Source organism: Onychomys torridus, chromosome 7, assembly GCF_903995425.1.
Source record: "Onychomys torridus chromosome 7, mOncTor1.1, whole genome shotgun sequence".
In the NCBI taxonomy this organism is placed as follows: Eukaryota; Metazoa; Chordata; class Mammalia; order Rodentia; family Cricetidae; genus Onychomys; species Onychomys torridus.
The window spans coordinates 35,391,358-35,411,648 of NC_050449.1; the positions used below are offsets into that span (position 1 = coordinate 35,391,358).

The following is a 20,291-nucleotide window of genomic DNA, read 5'->3' on the forward strand; positions in this document are numbered from 1 at the left end:
TGACTTCCTTTAGGGATGGACTTTATGTAACCTGTAGGATGAAATCAACCTGTTCTTCTCCAAGTTGCTTTTGGTCGTGGTGTTTATCTCAGCAGCAGAAAGCAAAGTGTGGCAGCCCATACACCTTCTTCCACGTCTTGGCACACACAGGTGTAACAATACAGATGCTAGATTGCTAGAAGTGGACTCTGACAAAGGCATTGTGATTTGTTTGCCAGGGACCCATGCTCCACCGCTGAGCTGCATTTAGGAACCTGGCTGTGGGAACTTACAAAGAAGATGATTCTAGGTTCCCAGGTCCCCATTCTACTAGGGCTGCACTCAGGAGACCCAACACTTAAGAAATCTCCTTTAAATACAGGAACCCCTGCTGGGCTGTGGTGATACATACCTTTAATCCCAGCACTCAGAGGCAGAGCCAGGTGGATCTCTGTGAGTTCGAGGCCAACCTGGGCTACCAAGTGAGTCCCAGGAAAGGCGCAAAGCTACACAGAGAAACCTTGTCTCGAAAAACCAAAAAAAACAAAAACAAACAAAAAACAACAACAACAAACAAAAAAAACCCAGGAACCCCAGGAACCCCTGTTTCCCTGGTGCAGAAAGCTTACCAGAAACAAATACTGCTCATCCTTGCTGACAATGACTGTCTTATTGTGGAGCGAAGTGGTTAAGCTCCTAGGGTTTTGGTAGAGATCAAGGAAGGACGTGGCATAGAAAATGCCATAAACCTGGTAAAAGCAGAGAAGGGAAAAGGCAATCAGCTTATGGGTCAATGCCCCCAAATTGAAATTGCCAACTTGAGACCTTGGAAGTGGTTCTAAAGCACCCAGAGAAATCTTCCTTCAACCTTTATTACGTCAATCCCACTTGGGAACGGGCGTGTGTGTGTGTGTGTGTGTGTGTGTGTGTGTGTGTGTGTGTGTGCACCTGCAAAGGTAAGCATGAGCAGCTCTGGCTCTCACAGAGCTGCTTCTTGAGGAGGGATGGGCAGGGAAGGAAAAAAAGGCACCAATTCAGCCATGAGAGCAAATGAGAAGCTCTGGCTGTCATCCCAAGCTCTGTAGGAAGTGTCAGAGCAAAGAGGGCTTACCAAAGAGGGGTGACATTATACAATCCAACAGCAGTGTCGGGGAGCTGAGAGGCTACACTGAGGGGTCAGCAGCTGTGGTGGGAGTTGTCGAGTGAGTGTGGGAATCTCAGCAAACTGGGAAGTGGACACAGGAGGACAGGTGCAGCAGGTTCTCCATCCCTCCCAGTTTTCCTTTAGTGGAACCCTGGTAGGAAGAAGTCTGCATTGCCTACCACTGTAGAAGCTGACAGAACCATAAACAAGGTGTTAGGCAATGAGATGCAATCAGGTGTCGTCAGCCAATGAGACATAACCAGGTGTCAGCCAATGAGATGTAAGCAGAAGTGCCCAGTGGGAGAGTCCAGCAGATTCTTTTAATGGCAGGACAGCCTAAATTCTTGCCCTCCTGCAGCCTAGCATTCAGACAATGACTGCAGCTCCAGCAGGCTGTCTGCCCAGATGACCTTACAGATGCACACCATTGGCTGGAGTTGACGAGGCATGTGTCCTCTCCAGGGTGAAAGTGTGTGGCTGCAATAGAGGCCCTAAACTTGACTGGACCACGGGCATATTTAAAGCACACTCTAGGAGTCCATGTAGGAAGCTGAGGGGATCTCAAACCAAGGAACTGGACTAAGCAAGGAATGATAGCAGAGTGGGTTCAAATGGGAAGGAACACACTGAAGAAGATAATGTAGGATTAGAGTACTTCTTCCCCCGAGTATATGTGCAGGAGGTATTTCTGCAGGTACCCTGGGCATAGAGAGGGGACTGCCTGGGGATGTCAATGTCCCAGAAACAATGCCACTTCCTGTAACTCTGCTCAGAAGAAGGTCTGGAAAAGGAGGAGCTCAGATGGTGAAAGGGGAAAGGTGGCCTCCTGGGGCCAGTTAACTGGGAGGCGGGAAGAGAGAAATTGAGGGGATCCAAGGTTGGAAAGCAAATGCATATGGGATAGCAAGAAAGGAACAAGGGGGACATGAAGCTTAAATGGGAGGCCATGGTCCCAGTAGGGGCTTGGTGCTTGGTAGCATTATGTCATTATAATAGAGCCCATGGCACACGGGGTAGGGTAGCTAGTGATGAGAAAGGGCTCCCAGAGCCCATGGGAGTCAGGAGACAAGAAGAGCCCCTCAGAGATGGTGAAGAAGCTGACCGTGAGTGCTGCCAGAGTACTCAGTGAAGAGACAGCAGCAGGTGACGGCCACCCACAGTGAGCCTCACTGGACTTATCACATACGACAGCTGGCTGTGTGGCCTGTGAACACATGAGCCAGGCCATGGCACAAGCAAGGGGACTTTTGCAAACTGGCATGCAAAGAGAGGCTCTAAGTTGTGTGACACTCCATTGTTCTGTAGACCACACCTTACTATGGAGGACTGCTCAGCGGGACAAGTGGGCCTGCACCAAGTCGAGCCTATTAACAGAGAATAAATGTCTCCTTGTGGGTATGTATACTCTCCTTCAAGGTCAAAGGAAGTGCTAAGTGCTAAGGCTTGGGCTTTTGTCCCTGCTTCTTGCTCATCATCACATTGTGGGGCATATAAAAGAGCAGAACTACATTATATTAAAGAATTCAGTCAAGCTCACTATCCAGGATGAGTTCCTTAGTGCATGAATACAGCACTCTGCATGTATGGTCTGTCTACCCAATGACAAACATCATGGAACTATCTCCGAGGCCAGCAGAGTGAGGTCATGATGCAGGGGTGGTTGGGATGCCAAGTCCCTTCAGAAGGTAGCCCTGAGCTGGCAGATGGCTTGTGTTTGGGGAGAGATGAGAAGCAGGAGCAGAGACGGGGCAGAAAGTCCCATGGCTGTCCAAGGGCTTAAACTTAGGGAGGGTTCAGACAAACTTGGGATGGTCGTTCTTGTCCACCTACCACATTCTTGGGGCCAGTCCACGTGCACTCCACGGCAGTCTGGTTGATGGCCTTGGCTTTGAGACTAGGAGCAAGTGGACGGACGCCTCTTGTCAAGACGTGCTCAAATGCCAGAGGACTATCCCCCAAGTCTGTCTTGGCCCAGGTGGAAATCTCATAGGACGTGTGAGCTGTCAGATTGCTAACTGTGAAAAGAAGGAAGGGGAATATCAGGGATGTGTATATGTGGCGTGCACACATGTGCGTGTGTGTGTGTGTGTGTGTGTGTGTGTGTGTGTGTGTTTCTGACAGTCAAGAATTCGCTTGGGTTTGCATACCCTACATTTCAATAGTTTGCAAACTCATTTAATATTTTACTGCTGTTCTAGCGCATGTGACTCTTAGAGACTAGGTAACCTTTTTTTTTTTTTTTTTTTTGAGCTGAGGATCGAACCCAGGGCTAAATCTCCAACCCTGAGACTAGGTAACTTCTAAAGCTGACTGTGTGGATGTATAATTAGCAAAACACTCCTACATTTATTTGGCCTTGTGTGACAGGAGCCCTGAGGCTCACACCCATCAGTCCAACCACTGTAGGAAATCAGAGAGGATCTCAAAATCTGGGAACGAGGACATTCATTTCTGTGTCTGCTACAGGAAACACTGGCAGCTAATGGTGCTGAGGGCTGGGAGTCATTTTCTTCAGTGGTGTGGTCACTGGAAAATTGCCCCAGTACATAACCAACCACTCATATTCATGAAAGCAACCCCACTTAAACTCATAGCTACAAGCCAAGCACTCTGCTGGTTTAAGGAAGGAGGGCTGCCAACATGAGGTCAGCCTGAGCTACAAAGTGAGTGCCAGGCCAACCTGGGATATATGGTATCTGAAAAACAAAGGGCTACAAATCTAGTTCAGTTGCAGAGAGTCTGCCTAGCATGCACAAGGCCCTGGGTTCAATCCCCAGAAATGACAAAAGGAAATAATAATAGAAGATGATGATGACCGTGATGACCAGAGCACGTCTGTGGTTTCTGTTTCATAAGACTAACAAGGAGGGAATAAAACTCTGATTGGCTGTCCTTTTCAAGCAGGCCGGAAGGAGAGAAAAGAGGAAACTCCCAAGCCACTCACAGCACTCATAAGCAGTTCTTGGTATTGAAGGTTTTCTTTTAGAAATACATTAACCTCTTCCTGTGAGACCATCTCCAGAGAAAAGAATTTTAATGGCTCTCACAGTTGCACAGACCTAAGTGAGGAATGGACCACCTCCTTTTCTAATCTGCCTGCCCGTCTGTGCAATTGACAAATCTTTACTGAATGCCAATACACACCAGGCCTTGCTCTACCTCTTACTAGCTGAGTGAGAGTAAAACCAGGAAGAACGCAGGTAATGGAATCTGGACGGGTTTTTACACAGTGTAAAATCATCTACAGGAGTTACACTGGCTCCTTACAGGCTCCTCTTCCTCTCTTGCCCCAGCTTCCATTGAGGGCCACCAGGTTTAGAAGGAGGTTCAAGGAGCCAGCAAGTAAAGACTCTCTGCCTGAGGTAGAGGAGGATGAAGACAGTATCCTCAATGGGCAAAGACTGTCCATGCACAACCATCTCCAGAGAGGATCCCACCCATTCCCAGTCTTCCACCCCTACTCCCCCAATCCCTGCTCCCCAGGAAAGCACTGATTTGGCTTACTCCTCCCTGCTCACAGACCAGTGCAGCTCCAAGGCATTACCTTTGTGAGACAGAGAGCTTCCCTGGAAGTTCAAGGTTTTCTTTTCTTGTTTGTGGGCATCAAATGACCAGAAAAGGTTCACCACATAGCCATTGACCTGCCAAGAACCAGGAAGCATGGGACATGATCAGCTGACACAGTCAGGGGACACACTGATACACCAGATATGGCTGGTTTCCTTAGCTGCCTCCTCATCTCTTTTGGTGGACAAGTGTTTCTTCTGGTTTTTCACCAGCTTCTATTTCTGCTACCATTAAATGCATTCCGTTATTTATAGTAAATTCCAGTTAGGGGGAACACCTCAGCTCAGGTTCACCTCTTAGTCAAGGCCAAAAGGTCAATACAAAGGCCCACAGAATCAGGAAAGACTACCATCTCCGAGAGTTCTCCACTAGAGAAGGTTCCGAACTAAAATCCATCACATGTGGACAACAAGAAAAAAATGTCTTCATGACCAACACTACCGACAAAGTTTCACACGTCTCTTTGAAGCTAAGAACATGATAGTAAATGTACTTAAGTGAATGGCACAAGAACCCTGAAGACCACCCCGCCACAACATCATGGATGGAGAGGGATGGGATGAGGAACCAGCAGACGGGAAACAAAATTATGGAAGTAGATTTCAGTTAGAAAGATCACGGGGACAGATAAGCAGGCTATGTAGATGGGTGCTCAGAGGGACCAGTGGTGGCAGATGAGGAGAGACTGGGTGGACATAGGAGACACATGACAGATGGGTTTCCAAGGCATCTGGTTCTCCCAAGAAACCTGCTCTACCACAATGGGAACTTCAACATTGGCACTGAGTACCAGGAAATCCAATAAAGCTGAAAATGATAGGGCACACATATTCTGTTCACATCAAGTCTTTATGCACACTGGGAGCGGTGAATAGTTTAATTATATGGTTAAAGAAGAAGGGCACCAGGCCGAGGCAGAGTAATTACATGTGGAGACTCAAGTTATTCTTCATGGGGGAAAGGAAATAACCCGGGTCTGGTATTTCAGCTCCACTAGATCAGGTCCTTCGTGTCTCCTAATCTCCCTGCACTAAGACACGTGAGTTCCCACACAAAGGAAAGCCCCACCCAGCTGCCAGTCTGAGAACTCCACATTACCTTGATGTCACCGTCCATGGTCAGGGTAAAGCTTAGAGAATTTTCATCGTAGCTGTCAATGTGGATATGTGGGGCTTGGATCACTGAAAAGAAAAAGGGGTCAAAGAGAGACCATGCCATGGAAAGTGAGGAAGGCGGGACCTCACAGCTATCAATCATCTCAACAGACAAAGTGGCCTTGCAGCCAGGGAATAAAGGGCATACCTTTATCCACCCATCCCTTCTACCACCATTTCCCTGACTGAGGCCGGGCCCACTCTTGCTTGCTGAACACACACTCTTGGCAAACTGGTCAGCTGACCGGGCAATTAGGTTGAACAGAAAAGTTTCACTGTGCCACTGTCCCCACATAGCCCAGCTTCGACCTGGCTCATGAAGGATCAGGATCCCTGCCAGTGATGTCTTTATGAGGAACAACAAAGTTCCAGCCTCCCCATGTCCTATTGAAGGATGGGACATGCTGAAGGAAAAACCATAAGTTGTAAAGGTGTGTGCTTCGGGTTGGGAAGGAAGCTGGCCTCTGGAATTTGGCAAACCTGAGTTTGAGTTCTTGTTCCCTGACACTAACTAACTGGAAAACCATTCATGCAGCCTAGAGCTGGGAAAGTTAACGGTGCCAAGCACACAGCTACTGTCCCCTTCCTTTTCCTATTCAGTGACGTCTTGCTTCATGAGCGATTAGTATGCTCCACAGATGGGAACTCAAGCTGACAGCTGGGGGCACACGGAGAGCATGGCCAAGAGGAAAGCGCCCATGGCCTCCTGATGAGCATCAGCCCAGCAGCTAGAACATCTGCCCACAAGAAAGGTGACAGTGCTGAGCCTAGAGTCATCTAAAGGAGCCTCAGAATCCAACATGATCAGAAGACACCACCTAAGTGGCAGCTGGGTATTTAACTCTCAGGACACAGCCCTGCTAAATGCAAAGCAAGGGAGATCGGGTAAAAGACATTGAAATCTAGGGAGGCCCCATCAGATGATCAAGCGTGTTATAAAACCAGGCTTCACTCACACACACACACACACACACACACGGACCAGGAGGAAGGCTCTGAGAAGCTTCGGGCAGCCAACTCAGAGCCAGACAGTGCTAAGGGAAAGGCAGCATGGACTATAATCATGGTGACCATGAGCAGCTCATGACTCTCCAGAGCCCAATTCCCCTCAGGTACAAGACGATGACGACAATACTTCTTCACTCACAGGATTCACATAAAACCAAAAGCACAGTGGGTGGCACACAAGAAGCACTCCACACACAGGGTGGCCTTCTCACTGGAGCCAGCATTAACCTGCTGCCTTCATTGTTAATGAACCTGGCTGGCATCGTGGCTGTCTTTGTCCTTCATCTTTCCTCCAAAGTCACTAAGACCCCGGGTCACAGATGCCTCGGGGCAGAGCTCCCTTCTGCGCAACGCCTGACCAAATCCCAGGAGAGGAGCTGAGCAGATTTGACTTGAGCCTACTGAATTAGGGAACAAGGTGGCCTTCCAAAGTCCCTCTTTTCTGGATTTAGATGGTCTGTATACTTCAGCCCAGATTTTTGTAGAGAGAAATGATAAGACAATATGTTCTCAAGGACAGTAAATTCTCCACCTCTTTACTACCTGCTGGCATGCTGTCCACTAACTGGCAGGCAGCATTAACTCTGGCTGCCTCCTACCCTGATCGCCATAATCCCACAGAAGTTAGAGTAACTGAAGCAAACCTTCATCAGTGAGAGCTCCTCCCAGACTCAGATAAAAGCAGAATCATCCAATCGCATCCCATGCCACAGACATCAATTGGTTTTAGTATCTGTCAGGCGATGGGGTGAAAGTCTCCAGAGTCAGTGTTGTGCTGAGGAGACCACTGAGGAGACTTCCATCCACTGCTCAGTGGGTGCTGGGACGCTTTATGAAGATGCTTCAATTTACCCACCCTCCATCTGAGCATTTCGTCCCCACTAGATACCAAGGATGGAGGGAAAGCAAACGGCAAAGTTCTCAGCCCCAAGAGACACACATGCAGGAGGCGGAGCACCCTCCTGAGAGGCAGAGCAGCCCAGTACAGGGATCTCAGCCCAGGGGAGGCGTGCAACAGGATGGTTAAGAGCAGAGGCTCTGGAGTCTAGTATGTGAGGTTCTAGTCCCAGCTTTGCCACTTATGTGTGTTCTAGGGCAAGTTCACACTGCTTTCCTCTCCATTATCTTGCAGCTATTCTGAGGGACCAATTGGGTAAGCTCATGTGTGCAGAGTGGTGAATTACGAGCACCAAGGGTCAGCTGTGGTGCCATGTGCCACTCACTCCCTAACCCTGACATAGCTTGTCAATGTGACCAAGGGAGAGGGGCACAGACACGTGCCTTAACAACACCACGAATGAATGTGCAAACCACGTACAGCTTTAGTGAAAAGGGACCCCTCCTACTTCAGAAGTTGTACAAGCTCACAAAGGGACTGGCATAATGACCTTTGGGGACCAATGCTTGGAGGAAGAATATACTCAGTGGCTGCCCATACAGACTTCACATCTTTGTGACACCAAAGGGTACCTGTGCTGGGGAAGAGGAGGCTCGGAAAAGCTTTCTAACCTATGCTTCTCCTTTCCAGCTCAATGAAGGTCATTTCCAAAGGCCTTCTATCGTCTCTAAATCCGCAAGCACTGAATCATTTACCTTTTCCTTTTATGGTGGTGATGGATTTAGAATCGCTCCAGTTTCCTATCCCGCGACTAGTCACCGCAGCCACCTTTTCAAATCAGAGTGTGAGTTAATAGGAAATCAAAGTAATACACCATATAGCAAGAATTCTGAATGAGCCAAATGGCTAAGGCTTCAGCAGTGAGGGCAGGAAATATAATATATAGACAGAGTGACCCAGGACATTCAGAGGCCCCAGCAAATGAAATAAGAGAACCAAGAGGCAAGAATGATTATAATAGTCCTAAGAATATAAAATTTCTATTGATCTATTGTTATCCAGATTCTTCTAAAGAGCAGGTGTGAGTGTGTGTATATGTGTGTGTGTGTGTGTGTGTGTGTGTGAGTGTGTGTGAGAGAGAGAGAGAGAGAGAGAGAGAGAGAGAGATCTAAGCTCTATATCCATATACAGAGACACCTACACACATATAAAAAGAATCCAAGAGAAATTATCAGTGCAAGGGAGTCTCCAGGAGAAATGTCTTAACAGATTTAATAAACATCCTTTGTACAAAATCTATTTCTTTTCTGCAAAATGTATTGATACTCCATTTCATAAGAACCTCATGGGATCAGTTTATAAATGTCCTTAGCACTGTAGCATTCTGCAGGTAATAATAAGCAGAAGAGAGGTGTGCATGAAAAGACAGACCCCAGAAGCAGAAGTTAGAGCTGCATCACTGCAAGTCATTGGCCATCTGAGGGGGAAGCTGAACTTCCCTCTTTAAGACCAGGCACTGGGTGTTTCCAAGAACACTAATACTCATTTCTTAACTGTAAACATAGAGGTGACAAGCAGGAGCCAACTCTCTTCGTTTTAAGGCTCGCCAGTGGCTCACAAGGATGTAGACACTCACTCTGATGGTATAGAGGGCATTGAGCAGTAAGTTCTTTATTTCTGTAGAGTTGCTAGTGGCTCTTTGGGAGGCCCACATCTTGGAACCACTCCTGCTGTATTCCACCTATAAGGAGAAGCTCAGCATGAGTAGAGGGGAACCAGAGCTCGGGCCCCTCTAATACCTTACAAAGTTGCACACAGGGAAAAGACAGGGTACTGTGATGGTTAGCATTAATTGTCAACTTGTGAGGACCTAGAATCCCCTGGGAGATGAGGCTGTGGGCATCCCTATGCATGATTATCTGGATTAGGTTAACTAAGGTACAGACAGAACAGCATTCTCCTGGGCTGGATGCTGTATAAATGGAGGAAGTGCTGAACACAGGCACCTATTGCTGCTTTCTGACTGTGGATGCAATAGGACCAGCCATGTCAGCTCTCATGACCTTGAATTCCCTGCCATTGTGGACTATACACTTGAACTATGAGTAAACCTTTGTCCCTTAAGTTGCCTTTGTTGGAATATTTTACCACAGTGGTAGGGAAAAAAATAGGACAGATGTGCAGTGTCCTATTGGATGGGTCACTATCCACAACACCAAATCATCTCCTGGTGACAAAAAGGACCCAGAAAACTCTCTGACATACACACACCAATGTCTGGACAGTACTTACAATGTACTCACGAATGAGGCCATGGGTATGCATGGGTGGAGCCCAGTGCCCAATGATCACACCTTCCTCTTCATTATTGAGTGACAGCTGGAGGTTCCGAGGGGCGTCTGGCACTAGAAAACAAGTCAAAAGTCAAGTTCTCCCTGCATTTAAATCATTTGATCATATGCATACAAAAAAGAAAGACACTACCAAGATGGAGTGGGGACTGACATATGAATGTAGTAAAATTAAATTGCATAAGAACAGATAAATCAAACAAACCTATCTCCCAGCCACTAAGTAGTTTAAAAGAAACCCTGCTTAAAATTGTTCCCAAACATGCTAGGACTAATTTAATCAAGAAGGTAAATGATTTCTACAATGAAAAAAATTTAAAACACAGGTGAGAGAGGTTGAAGAAAAGACCAGAAACAGGATTGGAAGAACTCACATTATCCATATAGTTTTGTTACCCAAAGCAATCCATATATCCAGTGTTGTCCCTACCAGTATAGCAATAGATAAAAAGCACTCTTAATGAAAAGTGGGGTACAAAAGAGGAAGCAGAAAGATTGCAAGATCCAGAGGAGATGGTGGACATCAAGGAAATGAGGCCTTCTAAACACAGCAGGGCTGACACACATCTGAACGTACTCATAGAGACTGCAGCATGCACAGGGCCTGCACAGGTCTGCATCAGATGGGGTCCCAGCACTGGGAGGAGAAGTGGACACAAGCCCCCATTCCTAACCCATCAGCCATCTCCAACTGATAACCTCTCACAAATAAAAAATTACTTTTCTCTAACAGACCATACAGACCACTCTTAAGGCTAGACTTCAGGCCCACCATAGATGGCAACACAAAATGAACTCCATGCCATTTGGGGAGGTTCTTTGTCTCCTAATGCTTTCTTGGGGCTTTGTTCTTTTTACCCTAGAGGTTCTTTATGAAAGCATTATGGTGTCCATTTTTGTGTTTCATGGGATTTCTGTGTGTGTGAATTTGTGTGTCTCTGCATCTATACGTGTTTCTTACGCTTTTTCTTTGGCTTTCTTTTTGTTTGTTTGCTTTGTCCTTTTCTGGTTTATTATTTTAGCTTTTATTATTATTATTATTATTATTATTATTATTATTATTATTATTATTAATGCCTGTTTGTATTAGAGAGAGAGAGAGAGAGAGAGAGAGAGAGAGAGAGAGAGAGAGAGAAGTGATTTGAATGGGTGGAGAAGTCGGGAGGAACTGGGAGGAGTTAGGAGAGAGGAAATCAGACTCAGAATATGTTGTATGAAAAAAAAAATCTATTTTCAACTTAAAAAAAGTAGTGCATGATGGATGGTCACTGTGGGGGAGTTGGAGAGTGGGAGGGGTGAAGAGTGGATAAAGTCAAAATATATTCTATACATGTACGAAATCTTTGAAGAATATTTTTTTAATTGCACAGAACCATAAGACACCTCGTCACCCCAAATACACACCCCAAAAGTCAAGGCAATCCTGAGAAAAAAGTAGAAGGCTGGAGACAGCACACTGTCTCACCTCAAAATATACCATACAGACAGAAACCAGAGACCTGAAGCAACGCAACAGAACAGGGAAGTCAGAAACGTGTCCATGTGTTTGCAGCCATTGACTGTTGATGAAGGCAACCAGAACATACAAGGGAGGAAGGGGACCCTCTTCACCAAATGGTGCTGGGAAGCCTGGAGACTCATCTACAGAAGAAGAAAATTGTAGCCTATTGATTCACCATGTACAAAAATAAACTCATAACAGATTAAAGCCTTAAAAATATAAACCACCCCCAAACTAGAAAAAAGTTAAAATACCTGGGGGAAATACTTCAGAACACTCATCCGGGGAAAGATTGGCTTTATATGTGACCCCAAAAACATAGACAACAAAACTAAAAATTGTGTAACAAGACTATAGCACACTTAGAGGATTCCTTCCAGAGAACAACAAGCAACAGGGTGAAGAGAGAATTGCAAAATAACAATAACAACCTGGTTTTAAATGCACCAATAAGCTACACAGAAATTATTTCCAGAGTTGATACACAAATGGCCAAAAAGTTTATGAAAAAAATGTCACTACTCATGAGGGAGGTGCAGCTCAACATGGTGAGATATCCTAAGCCCAGTAATGGCAGCTAAGCATCTGAAGGACAAGAAGTCAACTGAATCTGGCCCAGGTGCAGAGATGGCAGAACCTAGCACTGGTGAGAACACACCCACTACAGCATTGTGGTTTCTCAAACTCTGGCATTCGCGCTATGCCATGACCCAGCATCCCCACTACTGGGTACACATATCCAAAGAAATCTGTAGTCCTACATTCCATGTTTTTGCAGCAACAGTCACAGGAGCCATGGTGTGAGATCAACATAGATACCCATCAGAGGACAAACAAAAAGAGAAAATGTGGTACATACATACAGTGTAATATTATTCAATCATAAAGAATGATAGCCTGCCATTTGTGGGAACATGGATGAACCTGAAGGTCACTCTATTGAGGGAAATAAGCCTAGTTGCAAGAGATGAATCCTGACTGTTCTCACATACATGCAGAAACGGCAGAATGATCTCACAGAAGTGCAGAGACCAGTGATTCCCAAGCCTGGAAGAGTGGAGGGTTGGGGGAGGGCTGGAGAGAAGAGGGGCAGGGGTGAACACTGAAGAAGGCCTAACTTTCAACAGCACAGGACAAGAGCGTTAACAAAGATTAATTGAATATTAAAATAGATAGCAGAGAGGAGGCTACACATCCCTTATACAAAGAAATATAAAGCAAGTGGAGCGATCAGATAGCCTAGTAACCATGATCTAATCATTATACATTGAACACGTGTGGTAGACTGTCAGACTGCACCCCACACACGTGTACAATCTTTATGAGAGGTAAAAATTAAAAGTATATCTTAAAAATTTAAAGGAACCAACCAGAGGTTAAAATCCATCTGCACAGTAGCCAACTCAGGACAATTTCCCGAGCTTAAAGCAAGGACAAGAAAGGATGCCGAAGGACTGGAGCCTTTTTGTTAAAAATGCTGGCAGCTCAGCCTTCACATTGACTGGACACTCCCCTCTTTTCCCCGAATGTCTCCATAGATGGTAAATTTCTGACTCTGCCAGGCTGCAAGATGGAATTGCTTAGGCAGGCTGAGTCAGCGTGTGTGTGTGTGTGTGTGTGTGTGTGTGTGTGTGTGTGTGTGTGTGTGTGTGTCCGTCCCCTGGTCTGGTCGTTGGAACTTCACGCTGAGATTTTAATTGTTCATGAGAGCCCCAGCCACCTCAAACTCTCAAAGCACAAAGCAGGGGACCAAGGGTGTGACTACTGAGAAAGGAGACTAATTTCCCATTGCAGAAATCTTACATCCAGCTGAATGTGATCACTTAAAGCAGACTCCTTTGTGAGTTCCGTGACAGCACATTCAAATGCTCTGGAAGTGGGGAAAATAACTAGAAGAAGCAGAACTGCGCCATCCGTTCTGAAGGGAGGAGCAGGTGGGAAACCCTCTTAGAATTTAAGTTCTTAAATCTTAGGCATTTGGTGAGTTCTTTAATACTTAGCAACAAAACACTGGCATGCCTCATGTTAAAGTGACGAGGACATCCTAAGTATTGGGTACCAGGAAGTACTCAGAAAAGGAAAATAGAAGCAGAAACTAGACAGGACATTTAAAAAAAAGAAGAAGAAGAACATTCTGGACCATGGTAAGGAAGATTAACTTCAGCACCTCAGACCAGCATGTCCACACATGTATGGATCAGGCATGCTCCTCCTCACACACGTAAAGTGTGGATAAGCACATCCTCAGTCCACAGCATCCTTAGGAAGTCATCCACTGGGTAAAGTGTTTCCTGCACAAGCATGAGGACCCAAGTTCAGATGCCCAGCACCCATGTAAACTTTGCCATAGCCAGGCAGCCAAAACAGTGAGGTCCACGTTCAGTGAGAAAGCTAAGATGGAGAACATGACAGAGAGATCCAGCATTCGCATCTGGTCTCCACATAAGCATAGAAGGTGTGTACACACATGGGTGTGCATACCCACACACCCACCAAATGCATAACACTTAAAAATACATTATAAACTGGTGTGACAGGGCACATCTGTCATCCTAGCTACCTGGGAAGGAGAGGCAGGAAGATGGCAAATTCCAGGCCTGCTTGAGCCGCAGAGCAAGTTTGAGGCCAGCTGCAAATTAGTGCATGTCTCAAAATAAAATTTAAAAAGGACTCAGGATGTAGCTCAGTGGTAGGGTGCCTTCAGGCATGTGCAGGGCCCTGGGCTCAACCTTCAGGATCACATATGCGTACCCACGAACAAATCAGCTACCATACTTACACCCCTCTGGAGTCCTCAGGGTCACAAAGTCATTGGTGTTATGCACCTTGCTGAGACAGTGGACCTGGACTTTAACATGGTACGTGGTGTCTGGCTTCAAGACTTTCAGGACAGTGCTTGTTTTATTACTGTGCGTCTCCAGGGTCTTCCATATGCTCTCTCCAACCACCCTGACCAAAGCAAGGAAGACAGTGTCACAGAGAGGCGGTGTGTGTGTGTGGAGGGGGGTGGGGGGGATGACAGAGACAGGAGAACTCACAGGGCATCTATCCCATGTGGATGGCAACTGTGGCTAAATTGGGACCCACCTGTAGTAGACATTGTATACACAAGAAGCAGAGGGCATTTTCTTGGGTCGCATCCAGGTCAAAGTCACATCCCCAGAGAAGTCGGCGGTCCACTGAAGATTCTGTACTTTGTATACAGTTAACTCATCTACAGAGATACAGAGAGCGAAATCAAAGTTCTGCCTTACAAATCCTTGAATTTCAAAGGACTCCTTTGAGGTAGAATCACCATGGCCTAAATTGTTAAGATGACAATCATTATATGGAAAGATATCCCAGAAAATGTGACTACAGTCCCCGGACTACCTTTCCAGATTTCCTACCATATTGGCTTATGCATTTTACCTCCCCCGTGCCTGATGCACTTAAACTTGATTCTCAACAGAAGATGCTGCAGGACTCTAGACAGCAGGACTGAGCTAACCCCACCTGCCGCCTGAGGCTCTGTGAGAGCAAGGGTGTGTACCTCAGCAAGGGTAGAGATCGTGGGGACACACACCGGGGAGGCCTTTCACTCCCGGGGAAGAGCTGGCTGTGCGCTCCATCAAAATTGGACCACACCTCCCCTCACTTTGCACTGCCAGGTTGAGCACATTTTCAAGCGGAGACAAAGTCCCGAAGGTCCTAGCTAGAAGCCCCCCAGCAAGCCGGGGCGCGGGGCTGTCACTCACCGCTACAGACTTTCTCGTCACTCTCATCCGAGCAGTCCAGGAAGCCGTCACAGCGTTCGGAGAGCACAATGCAGGCCTCTCCATCCTCACACTTGAACTCCCTGCTCATACAGGTCAAGGTGCTGTGCGTGGCTGAAATAGAAAGGGCCTCCTTGAACCCAGAGGGAAAAGGGTATGCTGGATATGTGGTGGAGCTGGGCCCGGGTTCACCACGTGTAAGAAAAGTAGGCTGGCTTCTTTAAACTATTGGTTACTGCTCTAAAATTCTCTGGAAGGGGAAGCAGAATGAAGCTAGCCACATGGTAGCATTGTACTTAACATTAACGAGAATCTCCCTTCAGGAAGATTGGAAGCTTTGGGGTCAAAAAGACTAGGTGAGGTTTTTGTTTATGCTTATTTTTGAGACAGAATCTCAAAAACTACTTTTTGCCTCCAGCTGGGTATATACCAGAGGATAATACTGGACTTCTGATCCTCCAGTCTGCATACATGCTAGGATTACAGGCATGTATAACTATGCGCCAGTTTATGCAATGCCAGAGATCAAACCCAGGACTTTGTGCTTGCAACGTGTGCTGGCTTTTATACTAACTTTACAAAAGCTAGCAACATTTTGGAAGAGGGAACCTCAGTCGAGAAAATGCCATCATCAGATGGGCCTGTGGGAAAGTTTATGATGCATTTTCTCAATTGACGACGGAGGTGAAAGGGCCCAGCTCACCATAAGCAGTGCCATTCCTGGGCTTGTAGTCCTGGGCACTGTAAGAAAGCAGGCTGAGCAAGCCAGTAAGCAGCACCCCTCCATGGCTTCTGCTTCAGTTCCTGCCTCCAGGCTCCTCCCTGCTTCAGTTCCTGCCCTGACTTCCTTTGAGGATGCACTGTGATACAGAACTGTATGTTGAAATAAACCCTTCCCCCCTCCCCAAGCTGCTTAGGTCATAGTATTTATCACAGCAGCAGAAACCATAACTAAGAGAGCAGGCAGGTAGGCAAGCGCTAGACCAAATCTACTCCATTCCCAGCCCACACATGGCCTGAAACCCTTATTCAGTGTGATCTGAAGCACCTCCCAAAGTTAAACACCACTCTGGAAGCCTGGGTAACATTCTCACTGCTACCTATATGTGAGAATCTAATGAGTTCAAGTACCTAAAAGAGGCCTGGCTTTGGCCAGCACTGACAGATGGTAGCTATTCTCCTGCACTGATAACTGTTCTGTTCCTAGTATTGACTGGTTTGCAATCTAGGAAGAAGCTATGTTTCCTGGGTTGGGTAATAAAAATAATTGGATAAATGGCAATAATGTGGAGGCATGCATGTTCACATGGCATTTTTAATTGCATGAGTCTTCAAAGTATTTTGACAGGGGAAGGAAGGGGTAAGCTAAGAGTTACTTGACTCTATTCAAAGAAGGTTATTAGCCAAAAGTACATGATCTCCATCTTAGAGGAGGGTCAAAAAGGGAAGAGTGACAATGTCATTGGAAATGATCCTAAAGGGAGAAGAGGGTGGCTACAGAACCCAAATCTTCTGTCTCAGGGTAGTCTGGGGCTGGGTCCTCCTTATACAAACTCATGCCTACCTATCCAATCCCGAATAAGAAAGGGCTATGTCAGAGACATCATGCCTCTATGAGTAGGCTCTGAAGGCAACTGTGAACCTCCAAGACAAAGACTTCCACATCCTAACCCATGGAAGCTGTTGTTATGTTACCTTACATAGCAACAGGAAACCTAGAAGATGGAACTGAGTTAAGGACCATGATGGACAAAGTTCAGCCTATGTTAACCAAATGAGCCCCAGCTAACTCCATGGATTCTTCAGAGCAGAGAACTTCCCTGTTGCTGTCAGAGGCAGAAGGACAGATAGATGCAAAGTTGCTGGCTTTGCAGGTGGGGGTGGAGCTCTGAACTTCTGGAGGACAGGCCCCCAGATGCTGGAGAAAGCAAAGAATCAGACTACCCCAGGAGTCTCATCCACACCTATGTTTTAGCCCAGTGACACCCAGGTCAGCTCTGGTTCAGAATATGTATTGTTTCAAGCCATCACATGTGGGGCCACATATCAGTGGCCACAGAAGGCTAGCATGCACTCTAAAGTTGGTATCTGCTCAGTCCTATGCTGGAGGTTCTCTTTCTTGTTTTTTATGAGCTCAGACTGTAAGTTCTCCAATGGGGCCCAATAGAGAAGCCTCTCTGCCAGCTCTTGAGCCTTGCCTTGTGCACAAAAACATCATTTTCCACCCCGTAACTACACAATGTCATCCAGGCATACAGAATTCAGGTTAAAAAAAAAATCCAACCTTTCAATAAATTGTTTGATTTAATATATACTAGGATTTCAACACTGAAAAATGCCACCAAAAGAGATAAGCTATTGCAACAATCTAAAAACAGAAAATTCACAATTTTGTTTCCCCACAGTTGACTGATGACACTCTCTTAAAAATCAGATTCTTGGGACTTCTCCAAATTCACTGCAGTGGGGTGTGTGCCGTTTCCCATCTCCAAGTGACTCCTGGGATGCAGACAGGACCAAATGTCTCTGCTTTAGAATGAGCACTGCTACAATCCTGTCTTCCATCTGGAGCATCACTTGGACTGACAGCATAGTGTGAGACCCAGGAGGAAAATGGGTGGTGTTCTCAGGAGCAGTCAAGATGCTCAAAGAGAAGGCATAAAGAATACTGGGAAATGTTCCCAGATGGGAAAACATACAGGACTGGCCAGGAAGAAGGAAGTAGCAGGCAGGGTTGAGGAGTGTTGCAACAACCATGTTCTAGCACTGGCTTTTCATGGGGAAGATCTGAGGACTCTTTGCAAGGGTGTCTAGGATACAGGAGCAGATTTGTTGGGTACTTAAAGAAAATGAGCTGATAGGGAATAGGGAACGGCTAGTTCCAGTATCTCTGTGCCAGGTTCCAGTTTCCCTGTGGATACCAAGCTCTCTCACTTGAAACGGTGAAATAAAATAGTGAAGGTAAATAAACATAACCTCTGCACACTTTACATTATTTCTAGATGACTTATGTTTCCCAACAGGGCATAATCTCTATGTAAATAAGCATGACACTGTGTGTGTGTGTGTGTGTGTGTGTGTGTGTGTGTGTGGTGTGTATGCACGTTTGCATGAGTTTGTGCATGTGCGTGGAGGTCCTAGGCTGGCCTTGGGTGTCTTCTTTGATCATTCTTCACTTTATTCATTAAGGCAGGTCTCTCAATTGAACCCAGAGTTCACTGATCAGCTCAGTCCAGATAGCCAGCTTGCTTCCAGATCCCTGTCTCTACCTTGCAAATACTGAAATTACAGATGAGGGAGGCTTCCACATCCACCCAGCTTTCATGGGGGTGCAGCGGATCCAAATTCTCGTCCTCACACTTGCATGGCAAGTGCTTTACCCAAGAAGCCATCTCTCCTGCAACCCTTAGGAAGATTTTCACAACTAAAATCCCTCTTCTCCAGGGAGAGCACGATAGTACAGGTATCTATTATATTCTGAATAGAAATTGATTTGTCTTGGGAAATGGAAGAGCAAGGACTGTGTGGCATTGTGAAGGTATATAAAAAGGGGTTTGAGAACCGCTGCTGCCATCGTCTTGCAAGCCAAAGATGGACTCCATGCTTCTACGCACTAGGCATCCCATGAAACAGGCACTACTGTCTATGAGAGAGACATGCAACATGAGTGCAGAGGACTGGCCTGCACAGTGTACCCTGCACCAAGAGGAACTGCAGACATATGTCACTCTGGGAGTGGAGGAGACAGGGAGGGGCATCCCAAGCGTTATGTGTATGCTGAATGGCAGGTGAGTGACACCCCTTAACACAGGAAGGTGTCAAGCTGTTCTGAAGGGGATTGTCCTGAAAAAGACAAGATTCCCGCCACACAGGAAATCTCTGAGTTGGTAATAACCCGAAGCAACAACAGAAGCAACTTGTAGGGCAACTGGGGATCTGAGGCTGCTCTGTGAAACATGTCTTAACACTTGGGAACAAGAAAACACAATGTTTTAAAACTGGTAAGCCTGTCATTAACATTTAAACCAATTAACAAAACACGTGACAGATGGGTACTGAGCTCAGAACGTGGGGTTCTGGACGCGGGGTTCTAGAAACACATTTTCTGTTTGATAAGGCAATTATAACAATGGACCAAAGGGAATTGTGGGTAATAGCACATCTTGATTTAAGACCCTTAACTAAGCAACACCCCTGTGAGTGATCTGGTTTCGAAATGGGTTGAAAACAGTGATTGAAAGGATGCCAATTAGTGAGTTCCCATCAATCACCCAAGTAGGAGGCTCTGTGTCTTTTCTTTCCTGTTAATTATTTTTAACATTCACCCAACACAGTGGCTAGTTCTTGGCCAAGATGTTCCCACTGTGGTTTTGGTGAGTGTGAGTGTGAGGTGAACCTGTCAGGCTAACAGAATGTTGGTGGGGGGTGGGGGAGGGGCACCTTCTTCATTCTCTCAACACGGATGTAGGCTTTTACACTAACCTGTATTTAATCTCTCTGGGTTGGGCTTGGTGTAATCTCCTCTGAGAGGAACCTTCCATGCGGCATGGCAGCAAGGCTGTAGCTTTCTATCTGAGGAACTAACTGTTCCAGTGTCACTGACTAGGAGTGGGGTGAGGGGTGAGGGGTCAGGTATCCTCCTGGAAGCTTAATCTTTCTTTTACTAAAAGGGAGACAATACCCAAATCACAAGGAGATTTGGAGACTGAAGGAACGTAAGTGGAGGACTTGGGAATAGTGAATGACACATTAAAACTCACCACAAAACGTTAATTTGCCTTCCTTGTTACATGGGTGCAGACATACATGTGTGCACATGTATGGGTGTGAGTACAGAGGTCGGAGAACAAACTTAAATATCATCCTCACAGATGCCATCTACCTCCTTTGAGATAGGGGCTTTCACAGGCCTAGAGGTCACCAATTGACTTAAGCTGGCTGGTCCACGAGCCCCGGCAATCCTCCTGTCTCTGGGTCCCCACTGCCAGGAGCAG

General features: G+C 46.3%; 1 protein-coding gene across 1 annotated transcript in view; it reads right to left on the reverse strand.

Moving 5' to 3' along the window:
* The window catches only part of Sorl1 (sortilin related receptor 1), a 169,373-nt gene that overhangs the window by 14,377 nt on the left and 134,705 nt on the right, over positions 1-20,291 (reverse strand). The window contains exons 33-42 of the mRNA XM_036191798.1: positions 15,280-15,411; positions 14,630-14,756; positions 14,322-14,491; positions 9,983-10,095; positions 9,327-9,431; positions 8,446-8,518; positions 5,789-5,871; positions 4,668-4,764; positions 2,954-3,138; positions 609-728 (exon numbers count right to left, since the gene is read on the reverse strand). Of these exons, the coding sequence (XP_036047691.1) occupies positions 609-728; positions 2,954-3,138; positions 4,668-4,764; positions 5,789-5,871; positions 8,446-8,518; positions 9,327-9,431; positions 9,983-10,095; positions 14,322-14,491; positions 14,630-14,756; positions 15,280-15,411 (1,205 nt within the window). The remainder of the gene's footprint in view (positions 1-608; positions 729-2,953; positions 3,139-4,667; positions 4,765-5,788; positions 5,872-8,445; positions 8,519-9,326; positions 9,432-9,982; positions 10,096-14,321; positions 14,492-14,629; positions 14,757-15,279; positions 15,412-20,291) is intronic.